The sequence below is a fragment of the Gopherus flavomarginatus genome, chromosome 2, assembly GCF_025201925.1.
Source record: "Gopherus flavomarginatus isolate rGopFla2 chromosome 2, rGopFla2.mat.asm, whole genome shotgun sequence".
In the NCBI taxonomy this organism is placed as follows: Eukaryota; Metazoa; Chordata; order Testudines; family Testudinidae; genus Gopherus; species Gopherus flavomarginatus.
Genome location: NC_066618.1, coordinates 40,065,594 through 40,081,677, shown reverse-complemented (window position 1 = coordinate 40,081,677; position 16,084 = coordinate 40,065,594). Strand labels below are relative to the sequence as shown.

The window sequence follows — 16,084 nt, the reverse complement described above, 5'->3', positions numbered from 1 at the left end:
AAGAAGAACCGTGACTCTTGGGAACGTGCAGGACATTGTGGATGGCTTTGCAGAAATGGGGTTCCCTAACTGTGGAGGGGCAATAGATGGGACGCATATTCCTATTCTGTCACCACCCCACCTGGCATCAGAGTACGTTAATCACAAGGGGTATTTCTCCGTGGTTCTGCAAGCACTTGTGGATCACCGTGGGCGTTTCACTGACATTTACTCAGGATGGCCTGGAAAGGTGCACGATGCATGCATCTTTAGGAACAGTTCCCTGTTCAGGAGGCTGAGGGCCGGGACTTTTTTCCCAGACCGCAAGATCACAGTAGGGGACGTTGAAATGCCCACTGTGATCCTTGGAGACCCCGCTTACCCCTTAATGCCCTGGCTCATGAAACCATATACAGGGAAGCTTGACAGGAGCAAGGACCGGTTCAACTACAGGCTGAGCCGGTGCAGAATGACTGTGGAGTGTGCTTTTGGCCGTTTGAAAGCACGCTGGCGCTGTCTTTATGGGAAGCTAGATTTGGTGGAAAGCAGCATCACCGCTGTTATATCCGCGTGCTGTACCCTCCATAATATTTGTGAAGGGAAGGGTGAAAGATTCAGTGAGGAATGGACCTCCGAGGTTGGACGCCTAGAGGATGAGTTTGCTCAGCCAGAGAGCAGGGCTAATAGGGAGGCCCAGGAAAGGGCTTCAAGGATTAGAGATGCTTTAAGGGAGCAATTTGATGCTGAGAGCCAACAGTAATGTTTGATGCATTTGATGTGCTTTGCTTTACCTTGGTGTATAATATTTACCACTTACAGCAATAATATAACGTAGTGAAAAAGAAAAAAAACCTTTATTCAACATACAGTACATAACAGGCAAGGGGGTTGGGGTGGTGGACTGTACATTCACAGGTTTGAATATGCCCTATTTTGATCACTATTCAATGTCTGCTGCACTTCAGGATTACTATGCTGCAGAATAATGGGGGTGGAGTGAACAGGGTAAGAATTATAGTTATCAGGGCTGGTAGGTGATCGTACAGGTGTTGGGGGCAGCTGGGGATAATAAGGAACTAGCTGCTGGAGAAAGTTGTTTTGTGGAAATACTGGGGAACAAGGAAGAGGGCTTTGGGAGGGCTGTGGGTTACCATGGTACATATTTGTCTGCATGGCTACAAGAGACTCGAAAGACTCAGTTTGGCGAGCCAGGAGGCTTATCATCTGCTTTGTGGTTTTTTTGGCAGACAATTCCTTTCTCCTGCTTTCTGTTTGCCTCCATTCATGTACACTCTTTCTCCATTCATGTACACTCTCTCTCCATTCATACGTCTTCTCTCTCCATTCCTGTGTCTTCCTACTTTCTCTCTTGTAGTGGCTCATAACAGATTTGATCAATTCCTCTTTTGATTTTCTAGGATTCCGTCTCAAGTTCTGCAACCTACGTGAGGCCGGTGATCCGGCTGCAGTAGTCAAGGTCACTAGAAAAAAGAGAGATAGAACCATGTAATACACAGAGGCTACATTGTTTATTATCACACGTTGAAGGACTTTTTAGACTTTTGGTAGCATCCTTCTCACATACCTCACATAACACAGAGAGGGCAGGCAAGCTAAGTCATGGCGAGCAATGGGGTGAGTGGTTTTGCCCCTATTTCCCCTTGGGAGTGGGAATTGACCAATGGGTCACTAGGGTTCATCAGCAATGGGTACAGGAGGTAGCTGGTGCCCTGAAGAGGGGACAGTAGTGAACAGGAAGGTGTTGAGCTGCTTGGGGGTGGGGGTGTTCTTTGGTCCGTGTTCACGCCGTCCTGCTGGTGAGGGGGGGGGGAAGCACCGCGGTGCTGGATGCCTGCTTGGAGGGGGGGTGGGGAACACCGGAGCACACCGCGGAGCTGGATGCCTGCTTGGAGGGGGGGTGGGGAACACCGGAGCACACCGCGGTGCTGGATGCCTGCTTGGAGGGGGGTGGTGAACACAGGAGCACACCGCGGAGCTGGATGCCTGCTTGGAGGGGGGGTGGGGAACACAGGAGCACACCGCGGAGCTGGATGCCTGCTTGGAGGGGGGGTGGGGAACACAGGAGCACACTGCGGAGCTGGATGCCTGCTTGGAGGGGGGGTGGGGAACACCGGAGCGCACCGCGTGGCTGGCTATGTGCTGGGGGGGGGTTAACAACAGAGCGCCATGGGCTGGGGAAACGCGAACCTGGCGCCTTGCACTCAAGTATCCCTAAACTCTCAACAGAGTTTCCTACTGCCAGACATATCACTGCTGCGTGTTACCTGGGAAGAGAGGGAGGGTCTTCTACAGGAATGTGGATACCGCCCTGGCCCCTATGCAGCTTGCCTGTTTGCAGCCATGCTCCCCCCACCCCTCGCTGCACAGTGGATCGGACGAGTTAGCCTGACCGGGACAGGGACCACGGTGGCTCTCCCGATCAACTTGAGAAAGCAAATTGCAAACGCTCTTGCTGAAACTTTTCAAGAGATTACCGAGGCAGATTACAGAGACGTGATAGAGCAAATCAATGGGCTATTCCACGTTTAGGCATGCATGCAGGCAGCCATAACCAAAACCCTCCTCTCCCAAAACATAAAAATCTACTTACCCCGAGCACGATCCTCAGCTTCTTCCTCACCATCAACTTCCAGCTGCTGCGACTGGCTAGCCTCCTCCTGGCTTGAGAAGAGCTCCTGGCTGCATGTGTACTGGGACTCCGGGGTGTCTCCCTCCACGCCAGTAGCCTCACTGTCGCCGTCCTCTACAACCTCCCCCACTTCTCCCTGCTCTGAACTCTCCATCGTGCGCCTAGGATTGGCAGTGGGGTCACACCCAAGTATGGCATCCAGCTCCTGGTAAAAACGGCAGGTGGTGGGGGCAGCTCCTGAGCGGCGATTTCCCTCACGAGCTTTGCAGTAAGCACTCCTCAGCTCTTTAATTTTGACCCTGCACTGCAACGCGTCCCGTTCATGGCCCCTTCTCATCAAGGACTGCGATATCTGCCCATAGATATCATAATTTCTCCTTCTGGAGCGCAGCTGTGCTTGCACAGCCTCCTCTCCCCAAACACTTATGAGGTCCTGCAGCTCTGCATTGGTCCATGCTGGGGCTCGTTTGGTGCGTGGAGGCATGGTCGCTGAGTGATTGATTGCTTAATTGCACTCCACACCTGGCTGAGCAAACAGGAAGGGGATTTTTAAAATTCCCGGGGCATTTAAAGGAGGGGTCAGGTGAGCCTAGGGCAGTGGAGTTTGCATGATTACCAGAGAGGCTTCTAAGGTATGCTGGGATATCTGCTTATGCCACGGAGGTCAATAAAAACGCTGGTGGGTGTCTACACTTGCTGACCAGCACTGGATCACCAGCGCTGGATCCTCTACACCCGAGGCTCAACCGGGTGTACAGCCAGCGCTGCAAACAGGGAGTTGCAGCGCTGGCCGTGCTGTGCAAGTGTGTACACATCCTAAGTTGCAGCGCTGTAACCCCCTCACCAGCGCTGCAACTCTGTAGTGTAGACAAGGCCTCAATGTGCTTTTCCTCTAAGCAATAAACAATGGTAAATTTGTGGACACCCTACCCTAGGTCATAAATCATAAAATCTCCTGGTATTTCAAGCTTCTGAATTACAGTATATATGACACTTGTTCTTTCAGGGTGCTGGTTGTCTAGTTAAAGGCAAGCCTAGTAGCATTGCACACAGTGGTGTACTTATGATCCAGTAAGATATTTATAGCTGGTACGGCATACCGGAAAGACACAGGAAGAGCCTCGCCCCCAGCCCTTCCATGCAACCATGTCTCCTGAGTCCTTCTGCCTGGGGTGTGTATAGCAGGCCCACTAGAGGATTCGGTTGGGGAGGGGTTGGGGGTGGTACAGCAGCTGTGCCAGATGAGCTGCCAGCGTTGGGCTGCCCTGCGGCCTCACATTCTGCTCCCTTAGCCGCTGCAGTTCCAGAGAGCCTGATATCTCGGGAATCACAGCAGCAAAGGGAGCAGAATGTGTGGCCGCCAGGCAGCCCCATGCTGGCAGCTCCTCCGGCATGGCTGTACTGCCCCCAGCCCAGCCCTTCCACACAGCTGTGTCTCCTGAGGCCTCCTGCACAGCAGAAGTCTCCAGCACAGGTAATGTGGGATGGATGTGGATCATGGGGAAGGGACAGGGAGAGCACGGGGGCCCGAGGCTAGGGGTGGGGCAGGGAGGAGTCACATGTGGGGAAGTTGTGTGCCCCCCACCTTTGTGTCCCTCTCATGAGCGCAGCGTACTGGCAATAAATGATTTCTACTTGCATCACTGATTGGACAACTAAGACTGATATATTAAGAACTCTACAAGACGTACAAAATAATAATTCATGTTTTATTTGAGTGTGATGCTTTGTACAATACAGTATGTTTTCTATTGGATCAGTATTCTGTGCTATATTATTCAGCATCCCCTCTAGCTCTAAATCTAGCTGGTGCTCTTGCTCCCAGCTAGGGTGACCAGATAGCAAGTGTGAAAAATCAGAACAGGGGGTGGGGGATAATAGGCATCTATGTAAGAAAAAGCCCTGAATATTGGGACTGTCCCTATAAAATCAGGACATCTGGTCACCCTACTCCCAACCTTAACTGGCAAACTACTTCCTCCAGAAACCAACATTTTTGGTGGGGAGTGGTGGAACATCTGTAGATAACTACATGTGAGTCATTTTGATTCCAGCAGTCTTTAATTGACAGAGGAATCAAGAGAACTACTGTCTCCAATGTACATGTTATATTTTTTTCAAGAAACTGACTGGATGAGCCATTCATACTTCCTCCTGAAGCATATTCCTTTCTTAACAGACCAAGCTCTCCTTGTTACAGATACAAGTAGCTTATTTCTTGTTATTTCTTCTGCAAATTATTATGGGTTCTGGTGGGTTTCTTCATTTGCTGAGAAATGGGACAAAATCATCTCTGATTAATGGGTTCTCCAGATTATTTGTAAATATAGTGTTATCCTGTCCTTCCTCTAAAATCTTTTTATTTTTCATGTGTCTTGCTAGGAACTCAACAAACAAAGAATTATTTTTTTCCTCATGCAAAGACAGGTCTACTAGTTGTGTCAGTGTGTGCATCTAATTAACATAAACCAGGATTTGGGGGCCTTCTAAGGGGAATTGAAATATAAGGAAGAAGACTTAAGGAAGATTTCCTGTCCCAGAGTACGTCTTCACTACCCACCGTATCGGCGGGTTACAATCGATTGCTCGGGGATCGATATATCGCATCTCATCTAGACGCGATATATCGATCCCCGAACACGCTTATATCGATTCCGTAACTCCACCAACCCGAATGGAGTTGCGGAATCGACACGGGGAGCCGCGGACATAAATCCCGCGCTGTGAGGACGGTGAGTAATTCGATCTTAGATACTTCGACTTCATCTACGTTATTCAGCTGAAGTTGCATATCTAAGATTGATTTTCCCCCGTAGTGTAGACCAGCCCCCAGTCTGTCACTCCCCAAGCCAGTGGTAGCTGGGGATATAGTGGAGTTCATTCAGGGAAGGAATGCCTTTGACTGATAAATGAACAGCATCCATAGCTTCAAAGGGAGCCCTGTCCAGTACTCTGCTGAAAGCATAATGGGAAAGTAGTAAGGGATGAGCTGACCACTATTATTTCTGTATGAGAGAACTCGCAGCAACATGGTTTTCAAAGGAGAGCACAGAAGTGCTTGGATACGATGTGATTTCCGAAAACCTGAGTTAGCATGGTCTGAGTGTCTGTCTGTAAACTAGATATCCTTGAACGTGTTATCTTTGGTCATAAATCTGAACATATGTTGTTTTCCCCAAAGAGTTTCTGTCATGCCTTGTTTTCAGAGCCTCTCTAGTCCAAATAATTTCTGGAGATCCAAAAATTGAGGTGTTTTTATGGGGGAATATAAATAATACAAAGAAGACTTTAACAGATATGATGCTCAGTATTATCAGCCTGATATATTAAAGAACGCTATGTTCAAGTACCTAAACCAGCTCAATAGATCAGTGAGCTGAACCTAAAGCATTCAATTCTTTTTTCAATGCTAAACCTTACTGTAATGCCAACAGACCCCGGTTGTCGGTGGTTAGAATTGAACCGGTGAGCTTTGGAGCTTAGTGCATTAGCCTCTACTGCACAAGCTAAAAGTAAATATCTTGGTCTGGCTCTTAGGTAAGGCTGTAGAGCAGACTCATTAATTGCTCTCTAAGTGGTCTTGGTGCCACTAGATGAGACAGAACACCACACCCAGAAGGTGTGTGGGTTACATTAGCACCACTAAAAATGGTCTGGACACAGGTTTCAATCTAAGCCATTCCTATCAGAGAAGGAAGTCTGATACATCTTACCATCTTTAGTGCGGGAGGTACTCTGGTTGGACAGCAGGGAATGGGAAAAGTTCAAATGCATGCGCAGTAGGAAAGGACTGGCCCCCTCTTAGTTTTTCTGCTTAGATTGGTTGGGTAAATGGAGATGGGACCAGCTGATTGGCTGCTTTGTTCCCCTACTTTTCTATTTGAACTAAGGGCTGGTCCACACTATGGGGGGGAAATCGATCTTAGATACACAACTTCAGCTACGTGAATAACGTAGCTGAAGTCGAATATCTAAGATCGGATTACTCACCCGTCCACACGGCATGGGATCGATGTTCGCTGCTCTCCCTGTCGATTCCGGAACTCCGTTGGGGTTGATGGAGTTCCGGAATCGATATAAGCGTGCTTGGGGATCGATATATCGCGTCTAGATGAGACGCGATATATCGATCCCCGAGCAATCGATTTTAACCCGCCGATACGGCGGGTAGTCTGGACGTAGCCTAAGCCTGGGCTTTGCAAAACCACTTTTGCTCTAGTTAGTTGCCCTGTCTTTTCTCCTTCCTTCCCCTTTGGATATAGATTAGGAGCTTTGCCACTTAGATTCCTATAGCTCTGACAAACTGCCTGTGTTTAGGGGGCAAAGGGGAAATTTTTCTGTTGTGCAAAATTGCCATGTAGCACATTCATTTTTTTGCCTTACTTCTGGTACCACAGTTGGGTTAAAAACAATAGGATTTGAGGTTCTTATAATGCTGTGATGATTACCAACTCGTCACAAGTTGCAGCCGGAGTCCACTGCAGGTAAAGGGCTAAAAGGGCTAGTTTTCAGTGGTTTGAGCATTGGTCTGCTAAACCCAGGGTTGTGAGCTCAGTCCTTGTGGGGGCCATTTAGGGAACTGGGGTAAAAATCTGTCTGGGGGATTGATCTTGCTTTGAGCAGGAGTTGGACTAGATGACCTCCTGAGGTCCCTTCCAACCCTGATATTCTATGATTCAGATGTAAACGAGACCCAGGATTGTGAAGTTGGACCTTGTGGTCATGGCAGGGAGAGCTTGAAGTCTTTGTGAATTGAGGTTCCCTCCATCCTGCCTTGTGGCCTCTGACACTCCATCCCCTTTACCTTGAGTTATTGTTTGTTTTGTGGGGAAAGCCCTGCAATCCGCACTGGAACCAATGAAATAGCTGGTATTTGAGGGCTGGGGTGGACAGTGTAGTGCCCCTCACCAATGTATAATTAATAAAGTTGCAATCTGCCCTTTAAACTCATCCCAGGTGTCTGTCAGTCATTCATCTGCTTGTCCTAGTCAATGCCTTTTTTGTGGTGTTTGGCAGTCATATGAAAAAGCTGCATAATTCTCCAAGTCCTTACTTCGGCAGATTAATTAATCCCATTTTCCAAGCAGCATGATCAGAAATCTGGGAACATTCTTTGAGGTTGCATTGCCTGCTCTGTCAGAGGGATGTGATAACCTGGATGAGGAAACATCAAGTTTGCTATCAGTGCAATGTTTGGATACAATTCTTTGGGCAGCCGATCAGCCAGGCTTCTCTCAAGGCGCTTCAGAAAGATGTGTATTATTGAAAAAAAATGACAGACATCCTCCCTTCTCTGTTTCTGTTTGAATATAGGAGATCACGTAATCTGCCAGTGGGAACTATTGTCATATGTATACTATTACCCTTGCTTCACTGATTTATTTAGTCTAATACAGGGATTGGCAACCTTTCAGAAGTGGTGTGCCGAGTCTTCATTTATTCACTCTAATTTAAGGTTTCGTGTGCCAGTAATATATTTAAACATTTTTAGGAGGTCTCTTTTTATGAGTCTGTAACATATAACTAAACTATTGTTGTATGTAAAGTAAATAAGGTTTTTAAAATGTTTAAGAAGCTTCATTTAAAAATAAATTAAAATGCAGAGCCCCCCCCAGACCGGTGGCCAGGACCTGGACAGTGTGAGTGCCACTGAAAATCAGCTCGCGTGCCGCCTTCAGCACGCGTGCCAGAGGTTGCCTACCCCTGGTCTAATAGAACAGCAACATATATATTAATAGGAAAAGTGTGGTGATGATTGATGGTTATATTGTTACCTTGAAGTTTATCTGATGCTACCAATGATTTTACTTAATTACCTCCAATTTCTTCAAATGTGCCTATTTCCAGTTTTTTCAATGTGTTTTAATTATATGGAAAATTTGAAGAGTTAAGTTACAACCCATTTGCTGACTCAGAGGGGCATGAAAAACATGAGATTCAAAAAATAATATCTTATTTTTAAGGGGCTTTTTCAATGCATTTTAACTCAAACTAATGGATTTATCTGAAAATCCTTGGAAAATTTAGTCTTTACTCAGAGATTATGTGCTGTAAATTTGGGGAAGATTCACTATATTCTTTGTATGGCACAAAGAGTAAATCTTTCAGAAACTAGAATTAACTGGAGATTGTAAAAAGCGCAGTGAAGATTGTTCTGTTAGCATAGAATGAATGGTAGAGTGGCAAACCAATTCATTCTGGGAAGTAGCAGTAGTCTTTGAATTCCAAGATGCATTCTTTGCTGCACTTTAAAAAAAAATTCTTGCTAAATTTACCTTCTAAAAGATTTACTGAATGACTATTTTTGTTTGGATCAGTCTTCCATCTATTTCCTTTGTTTGTAATTACTATTTTTGAGGTTGTTCACTGTTTTTATTACCCTTCCTGTGCAATTGATGGATAATGGTCACTGTTTGCTGCTTCTCACGAATTACTTCTGTCCACAAAAGTGGCTGTAACACATTAGAAAGGCAAAAAATGTTTTCTTTCACCTGGTGTTGATTCATTGTTTTGGACATACCTTTCCTATACTAATTGGGGGCAGCAAGGGATAGCTCAGTGGTTTGGGCATTGGCCTGCTAAACCCAGCATCATGAGTTCAATCCTTAAAGGGGCCATTTGGGGCAAAAAATCTGCCTGGGGACTGGTGCTACTTTGAGCAGCAGGTTGGACTAGATCAGTGATTCTCAAACTTTCATACTGGTGACCCCTTTCACATAGTAAGCCACTGAGTGCAACCCCCCTTATAAATTAAAAACACTTTTAAATCTATTTAACATTATTATAAATGCTGGAGGCAAAGCAGGGTCTGGGGTGGAGGCTGACAGCTCACAACCCCCCATGTAGTAACCTTGTGACCCCTTGAGGAGTCTCAACTCCCAGTTTGAGAACCCCTGGACTAGATGACCTCCTGAGGTCACTTACAACCATGATATTCTATGATTCTAATAGCCTATGTATGTTTGGTTCAACACTGGATTCCCTTTGCAATTTCTCCAAGTCAGGGCAGACGAATATGTCTAACAAGGCTAAATTGTCACAGAATGGCATGTACACAATGGTCATCATTTTGGTTTTTTTGGTTCCAAATTGTACTATATATAATTTATATATATATGAGTTTTGTATCTCCTCTGCTTTGGGGACCAGTGGCTCTGGTGCTGGCAGTGAGAGGTTCTAACTTTTTTGTTTTTTTAAATTTATATTAAGGCAAAAGTGTCTCCATTCAGCTAGATTGGGCAGAAATACCTATGAATTATGATATTTTGGTTACTGAGTAGTGGATCCAAACTAGGGAAAAACAAAATGACAGATGAGAGAATTGATTGTGTCCTTTTACATCCTGAGTCAGGGTATTAATAGGCTAAAATGGAAACTTTTCTAATTACTGAGGACTTCACACACTATAATACCAAAGTAACTGTGTTCCATGCAAATTTAGTGTTCCTTCCGTTTTATTATTGAAAATCATTTACCTCAGAAATTAGGAATCGTGACACTGAAGTTGTAGAGAGAACTACACTAAAGAACAGGTTTCAGAGTGGTAGCTGTGTTAGTCTGTGTCAGCAAAAACCATGAGGAGTCCTTGTGGCACCTTAGGGTATGTCTGTACTACCCACCAGATCGGCGGGCGGTGATCGATCCAGCAGGGGTCGATTTATCATGACTAGTCCAGGTGTAATAAATCAACCCCTGAGTACTCTCCCATCAACTCCTGTACTCCACTGCCGCGAGAGGCGCAGGCAGAGTCAATGGGGGAGCGGCAGCATCCTCGACTCACCACAGTGAGTCAAGACACTGTAGTGAGTAGGTCTAAGTACATTGACTTCAGCTACATTATTCACGTAGCTGAAGTTGCGTAACTTAGATTGATTCTCCCCTCTGCCCCCTTGCAGTGTAGACCAGGCCTAAGGACTAACCAATTTTTGTTAGAGACTAACAAATTTATTTGAGCATAAGCTTTTGTGTGCTAAACCCCACTTCATTGGATGCATAGAGTGAAAAATACAGTAAGGAGTAGATATATCACAGCACATGAAAAGATGGGAGTTTGCCTTACCAAGTGGGGGTCAGTGCTAATGAGGCCAATTCATTTAAGGTGGAAGTGGCCTATTCTCAGCCACGCATCTGATGAAGTGGGTTTTAGCCCATGAAAGCTTATGCCCAAATAAATGTGTTAGTCTCTAAGGTGCCCCAATGACTTCTCGTTGTTTTTACACTAAAGAAGTCACAGGAAAGGAATGTATCTACAGCATTTCAAGGTTCCTGCATGGGTACACTTTTCTGTGTCCCTCATTTTGGGGTCTTTGTCACACATTGTGTTTCATATTTGGGCTTTGACAGGACATAGAAGTTTAGAACCAGGCCGATTAACTGATGCCTGATGCAAAGTGCTCGACTAGTGTGATTTATCTGTTTTGCTGCCTGTTTTTCCTCATTCAGAGCTGTCAGTGGTTCTGAACCTCCCATCTGCTTCAAGCAATGCAGTAAACAGAAAATAATTTCTTTTTCATTTGTTTTTTCTTGGTAACAGAGTAAAAAGCTAACTGTGTGGTATGGCTAAGAATATGCCAAACTGATGTATAGCTATATTTAAGTCTTTGAGGGTATGTCTATGCGGCCCTCAGCAGTGAGCCTCCTAGCCCAGGTGTGCAGATTTGGGCTAGTGGGGCTCACATTAGCACTCTAAAAATAGCTGTGTAGACAATACTTTGCTAGTGGCTTCTGGGAGAAAAATCAGAGGCTGTATTGGTAAAGGCTTCCCCTCTCCTCCCAGTATTTTCCATTCTTTGCCCCAGAAGCTATTTTTAATTATTTATTTTGAAGAGATGTTTGTCTTCCTGTATAGATATTTGTGCTAAAGTTGTATTGGCACAAACATCTGCACAAATCCCAGTTCAAAACAAATATTTAGTTCAGGGAATTATTACAAAAACAGCTGCCTGCTGACATTATGTTACTGCAGGGCTGGCAAGACTGGCATTCTGCGCATAGGTTTTTCCTCTGACAGTTGTATAGAGACAGCTGGTTTGCTTAGAACTTGCATAGCATGTTGTAAGGAGTAAAATATCAGGCCAAAGATGCTAGACAGATTGAGCATCATTGCCCCACCTTAATCAATCCTCTAGGGTTCTGTGCATGTATGACAACACAAATGGAGCACTCTATTATTACTGACACTAAGGAGGGACTTGTCAGTGAGAGACATCAAGTACTTCACAGTGTCTGCTAGTTAAATCTAAGAGCGCAATGGTGCAGGGAGAACAACACCTGTTTTATTAGATCTCATTTTTAAAATCCCTTTCTCACAAGTCTCTTCAGTAAGTGGTAATTTTGTGCACAGAATGAAGGACAAGGATTTTCTATAGGCCTTACCTGATAATTGTCCAATAAAAATTTTCATATGGCAATGATAAATATCTGATGGATGAAACAGAGGGAGAGGCGAGGGTCATCAGTAGCTTTCAGAGGATAACAAACGTTCGTTTCAGTTTTTAAGTCTTTGAGATAAGTGTGACTGTTCTGTAGTAGTGCACACTTTAGTTACATGAGCTGAGTGCCTTTCTCATGAGTGACATATTGAATAAAATTGCCAAGCAGGTTATTCACAGTCAGTACTGGTCAAATGATGACACATTTGAGTATGCTGATCCCAGTATCATATATAGATGTATTATGGCCAACACTTTCAAATATTGGAGCTTAACATTAGCATTAACAATCCATGTTTAGGTACCTAAATGAGTGGCCTGTTATTTTTCAGTGGTACTGAGCACCTGCTACTGACATTAAACTCAGTAACAGCTGAAGGTGCTTACTCAGCTGCTCTTAAAATCAGGCTTCTTTCATTTAGAAGCCTAAATATGCATTTAGGAGCCTACTTGAAACAACCAGGTGTGCAGACAATGACCATTTCCTACAGAGCAACTTCCTATAAAGTTTTATGTTATCTACATTGGTTCATGTTAATATTTGTAGAAATATTGTGATTTATTGAAAGTCTTTATTTCCTACTAGCATGTTAACATATATATTTGTACAGACAATATGAAAAATATCCTGATTTATATTTGTAGGTTAAAGGGGTCTTCAGCCTTGTATTTTACAGAGGAACAGTGAAATAAATTAACCAGGTCAGGTGATGGTGCTAGGAAATAAAGGTTAATACCCCTGCATCCAGTACTGACTCCAGTAATTCTGTAACAGACAGAATTAATTATAGTGATCAATTTAGTCAGGTTGTGGGTGTATATGTCGGGGGCTGAGTCCTGCATCTTCCTATCCTACTTTGCATCATGCCCTTTACCCAAGCAGAAAAATTCTGCAGAACCATCCTTCAGCATGATGGTACTATACGTAAGCAGTTCTTTTCCAGCAAGCCAGCAGTAGAGATTTGGAAGAGACTAGAATCAATAATATCATAGAGCACAAGGCCAGAAGGGACCATTGTGATCATTGCATAACTCAACTTAGTTTCAAATTGCTACTTTCAGTGCCAACAGAAAAGACATGCCATGTGTTGAGGGATAGTTTTCCTTTGATGGGGACAATGCTGCAGAATATAGGGAAAGGGCGATATTGGATATAATGGAACAAATAGGCAGTGAGACAAAACAAAAATGGAGATTGTCTAAAAGAGAGAGAAACTGCAGTGCTACAGTAATGGGACTGGAAATTAACAAAAATCCCTTCCAAAACAATGTGCATTCCCTAAAATATGTTGGAGGGACCTGTAAGGGTCCGGTGCTGGAGCTCGTCCCTCTCAGGCACGGCGGGGAGCCAGGGCGCCTCCCTACAGGCAGCCGTCCGGGTGGGCCGAACCCCTCAGCAGGGGCTGAGGAAATAAAAGGTCTGTAAACAAGGCAGAATCCTGGCCCTCCAGCAGGGTCGGGTACACACAACGTTTATAAACCCAGGCCCTTGGGCAGGGCGGGCCGGAGGCAGTAAGGCTCAGGCCTTTCAGCAGGCTGAGCAAATGCAAAGTCTATAGGCCCGGCCCTGGGCAGGGCGGGGCAGTAAACAGTTCAGGCCCAGGCCTGTCAGCAGGCTGAGCAAACACAAAGTCTATAGGCCCAGCCGTGGGGCAGGGCGGGGCAGTAAACAGTTCAGGCTCAGACTCTCAGGCAGGGGCTGAGCAGCAGTTTAAACCGTAAGTCTATACAGAAGGCCTCCTCAGGCCAGGGAGAGGGGGAGTCTGCCACCATTGGAAGGGTGGCAGAGGGGACGCAGGCCCTCCCACTCCACTGTGTCCCAGCCCAGGGCCCTAGCAGCGGCAAGGGTTCGCTGCAGTCAGTGGGGAATCCTGGCCGCAACACACTGACATTGGTTCAGGGTCCCCTGGAGCCAGACTGGGGTCGGCTACCCCCAGGCCACTTCCAGTCTCCCCCTCTCTAGGTACCTGTCCTCCACTGGCGTTGTCCGACGGGTGCCAGACCATGGGTTCCTCTGGATACTGGGCGGCGGGAAGCTCCGGCAGCTCCTCCAGATACTGGGCATGAGGCAGGTCAGGCCAGCGCTCCTCCGGGTAGTGAGCGTGGGGCAGGTCAGGCCAGCGCTCCTCCGGATACCAGGCCCAAGGCAGGTCAGGCCGATGCTCCTCCGGGTAGTGAGTGCGGGACAGGTCAGGCCAGCGCTCCTCCGGATATCGGGCCCGAGGCAAGTCGGGCCAGCGCTCCTCCGGGTAGTGAGCGCGGGGCAGGTCAGGCCAGCGCTGCGGATACCGGGCCCGAGGCAAGTCAGGCCAGCGCTCCTCCGGGTAGTGAGCACGGGGCAGGCTGGGCCCGGCAGGAGCTCAGGCACCAGTGTCTGTCCTCTCTGGCAGCCTGCGGTCAACTAACCGCTGAGGCCGGGCTTTTATACTTCCTGTACCGCCCCCTGACTTCCGGGGGGCGGGGACAGGTGGCGGTGACTCCGCCCACTGAGGCACTTGCTCTGGCTCGTCCCCCTCAGACGCGGCGGGGAGCCAGGGCGCCTCCCTACAGGACCCCATGTGGTAGAATAGGATGATGCAGTGATTACAATGAATCCATGTATCTACGTTGTTAAATCAAGAGTGCTGTCTTTTTGTTTCTTTAAAGTGAATTAATAGCAAAAGAACCTGAGCAGTTGTGTTTATTGCCATAGGGATGCATCTTCCTCATGCATCTTTCAGGGTCATTTATTAGTCACTTCAGCCTTGTACTTGGCACATCCCTTTCTGAAGTGCCAGTACCTCAGTGGAATTTTGACACTCTCTACTGCTGTGATGGTCTGCAGCACAGATTGAGGTAGCAGTATTTTAAAAAGAAAAGCAATTGGAAGTGATTATTTAAGAGCAAACAATGCCATAGCTGTAGTTTGCATCAAATACTCTTTGCAACACTTAGCAGTTTTCTCCAAGGGTCTTGCTCATCCTGAACTTCCTAGCTGTGATAGCAGACAATAAGAACCTACACTTCGATGCTTTCAACTCTCCTTCATTACAGACATCATATTCATGATTATATCATATGAAGTGTTGCCTTGGAATTGTTTATGCCTCTGTTCCCCCACCCACCCATTTTTTGTGGTTACTTACACTTCACTCATATGAAACTGAAACGATAAGCTTCTTTGTTTCCTTTCCCTCTTTACCACACTATCGGTTTGATCCTTAAAGCTAAGGAAGACTAAAGGAATTAAGGTGAAACTTCCTGAAATAGGATCTGTTTGAAGGATTTGTGTGAAATGCTTGTACAAGATGTGTGAAAGCTTAATCATCCAGATAAGGAGAGGCAAAGATGACAAACCCTAAGCATGCTGGAAGAATGTGGAGTTATGTTTGTTTTTAAAGCCTTAATATAAAGCAATAGAAACTGAACACTAGAGTTTAGTATCTGAAATTTGGCAGGCCAATAGCCTGTAAAGTATATTAGTGGGCTGGTCTGCTTTGGAAGAAAATATTAAATAACTTTCAGGGAAAAAATAAACAATGCAGTTATTTTGTTTAGAAAATTACTTACTGAACCAGTAATAATACTTTGCCATTATATGCTATCCTTCATCTGCTTTCCAGGGGTGGGTAAGTACTATTTCCTTTTACAGACGGGGCATAGAGATGCTGAACGATACATCCAGGGTTATGCAGTGAATCAGTGATGGTAGAGACTAGAACTCAGGTCTTTGAGAGTAGATGAGGGCCAAACCCAGGTCTCCTGATTCCCAATCCCTAGGAAACAGTTGCCTTCTAATTTTTTTTCCTAAGGATAATTTCCTACAGTTTTCTGTATGTCAAAGATGATTGAGAACAAGACTAATAAAAGAACACAATTAGCATAAAAGAACTTCTGGCATAATTGGATTAGCTAGAGCTTAAATGTAGGAAAGTAGCAATAGTGATTGTTCACTGACACAGCTTTCTGTCCATCACCTGGTGATAATGTGGGATAGCCAAGACAAACTGTGCAGTAAAGCAGTTCTCGCCTTATATCCCTGAGC

At 45.7% G+C, this 16,084-nt stretch overlaps 2 protein-coding genes across 2 annotated transcripts in view; one reads left to right on the top strand and one right to left on the bottom strand.

Moving 5' to 3' along the window:
* PLXDC2 (plexin domain containing 2) overlaps positions 1-16,084 on the top strand; it is a 409,324-nt gene that overhangs the window by 52,925 nt on the left and 340,315 nt on the right. The window lies entirely within an intron of this gene.
* LOC127044577 (zinc finger and SCAN domain-containing protein 29-like) lies at positions 807-3,169 on the bottom strand. Its single transcript, XM_050939640.1, has 2 exons — positions 2,591-3,169; positions 807-1,460 (listed from the first exon to the last, which is right to left on the bottom strand). The coding sequence occupies exons 1-2, from the start codon at positions 3,111-3,113 to the stop codon at positions 889-891; spliced, it is 1,095 nt and encodes a 364-aa protein (XP_050795597.1). The 5' UTR covers positions 3,114-3,169; the 3' UTR covers positions 807-888.

Excerpts from the sequence above, each read along its gene's own strand:
- LOC127044577 (XM_050939640.1), bottom strand. The coding sequence starts at position 3,113 with ATGCCTCCACGCACCAAACGAGCCCCAGCATGGACCAATGCAGAGCTG. Across the intron at positions 1,461-2,590 it reads AGCTGAGGATCGTGCTCGGG|TGACCTTGACTACTGCAGCC; the intron begins GTAAGTAGATTT and ends TCTTTTTTCTAG.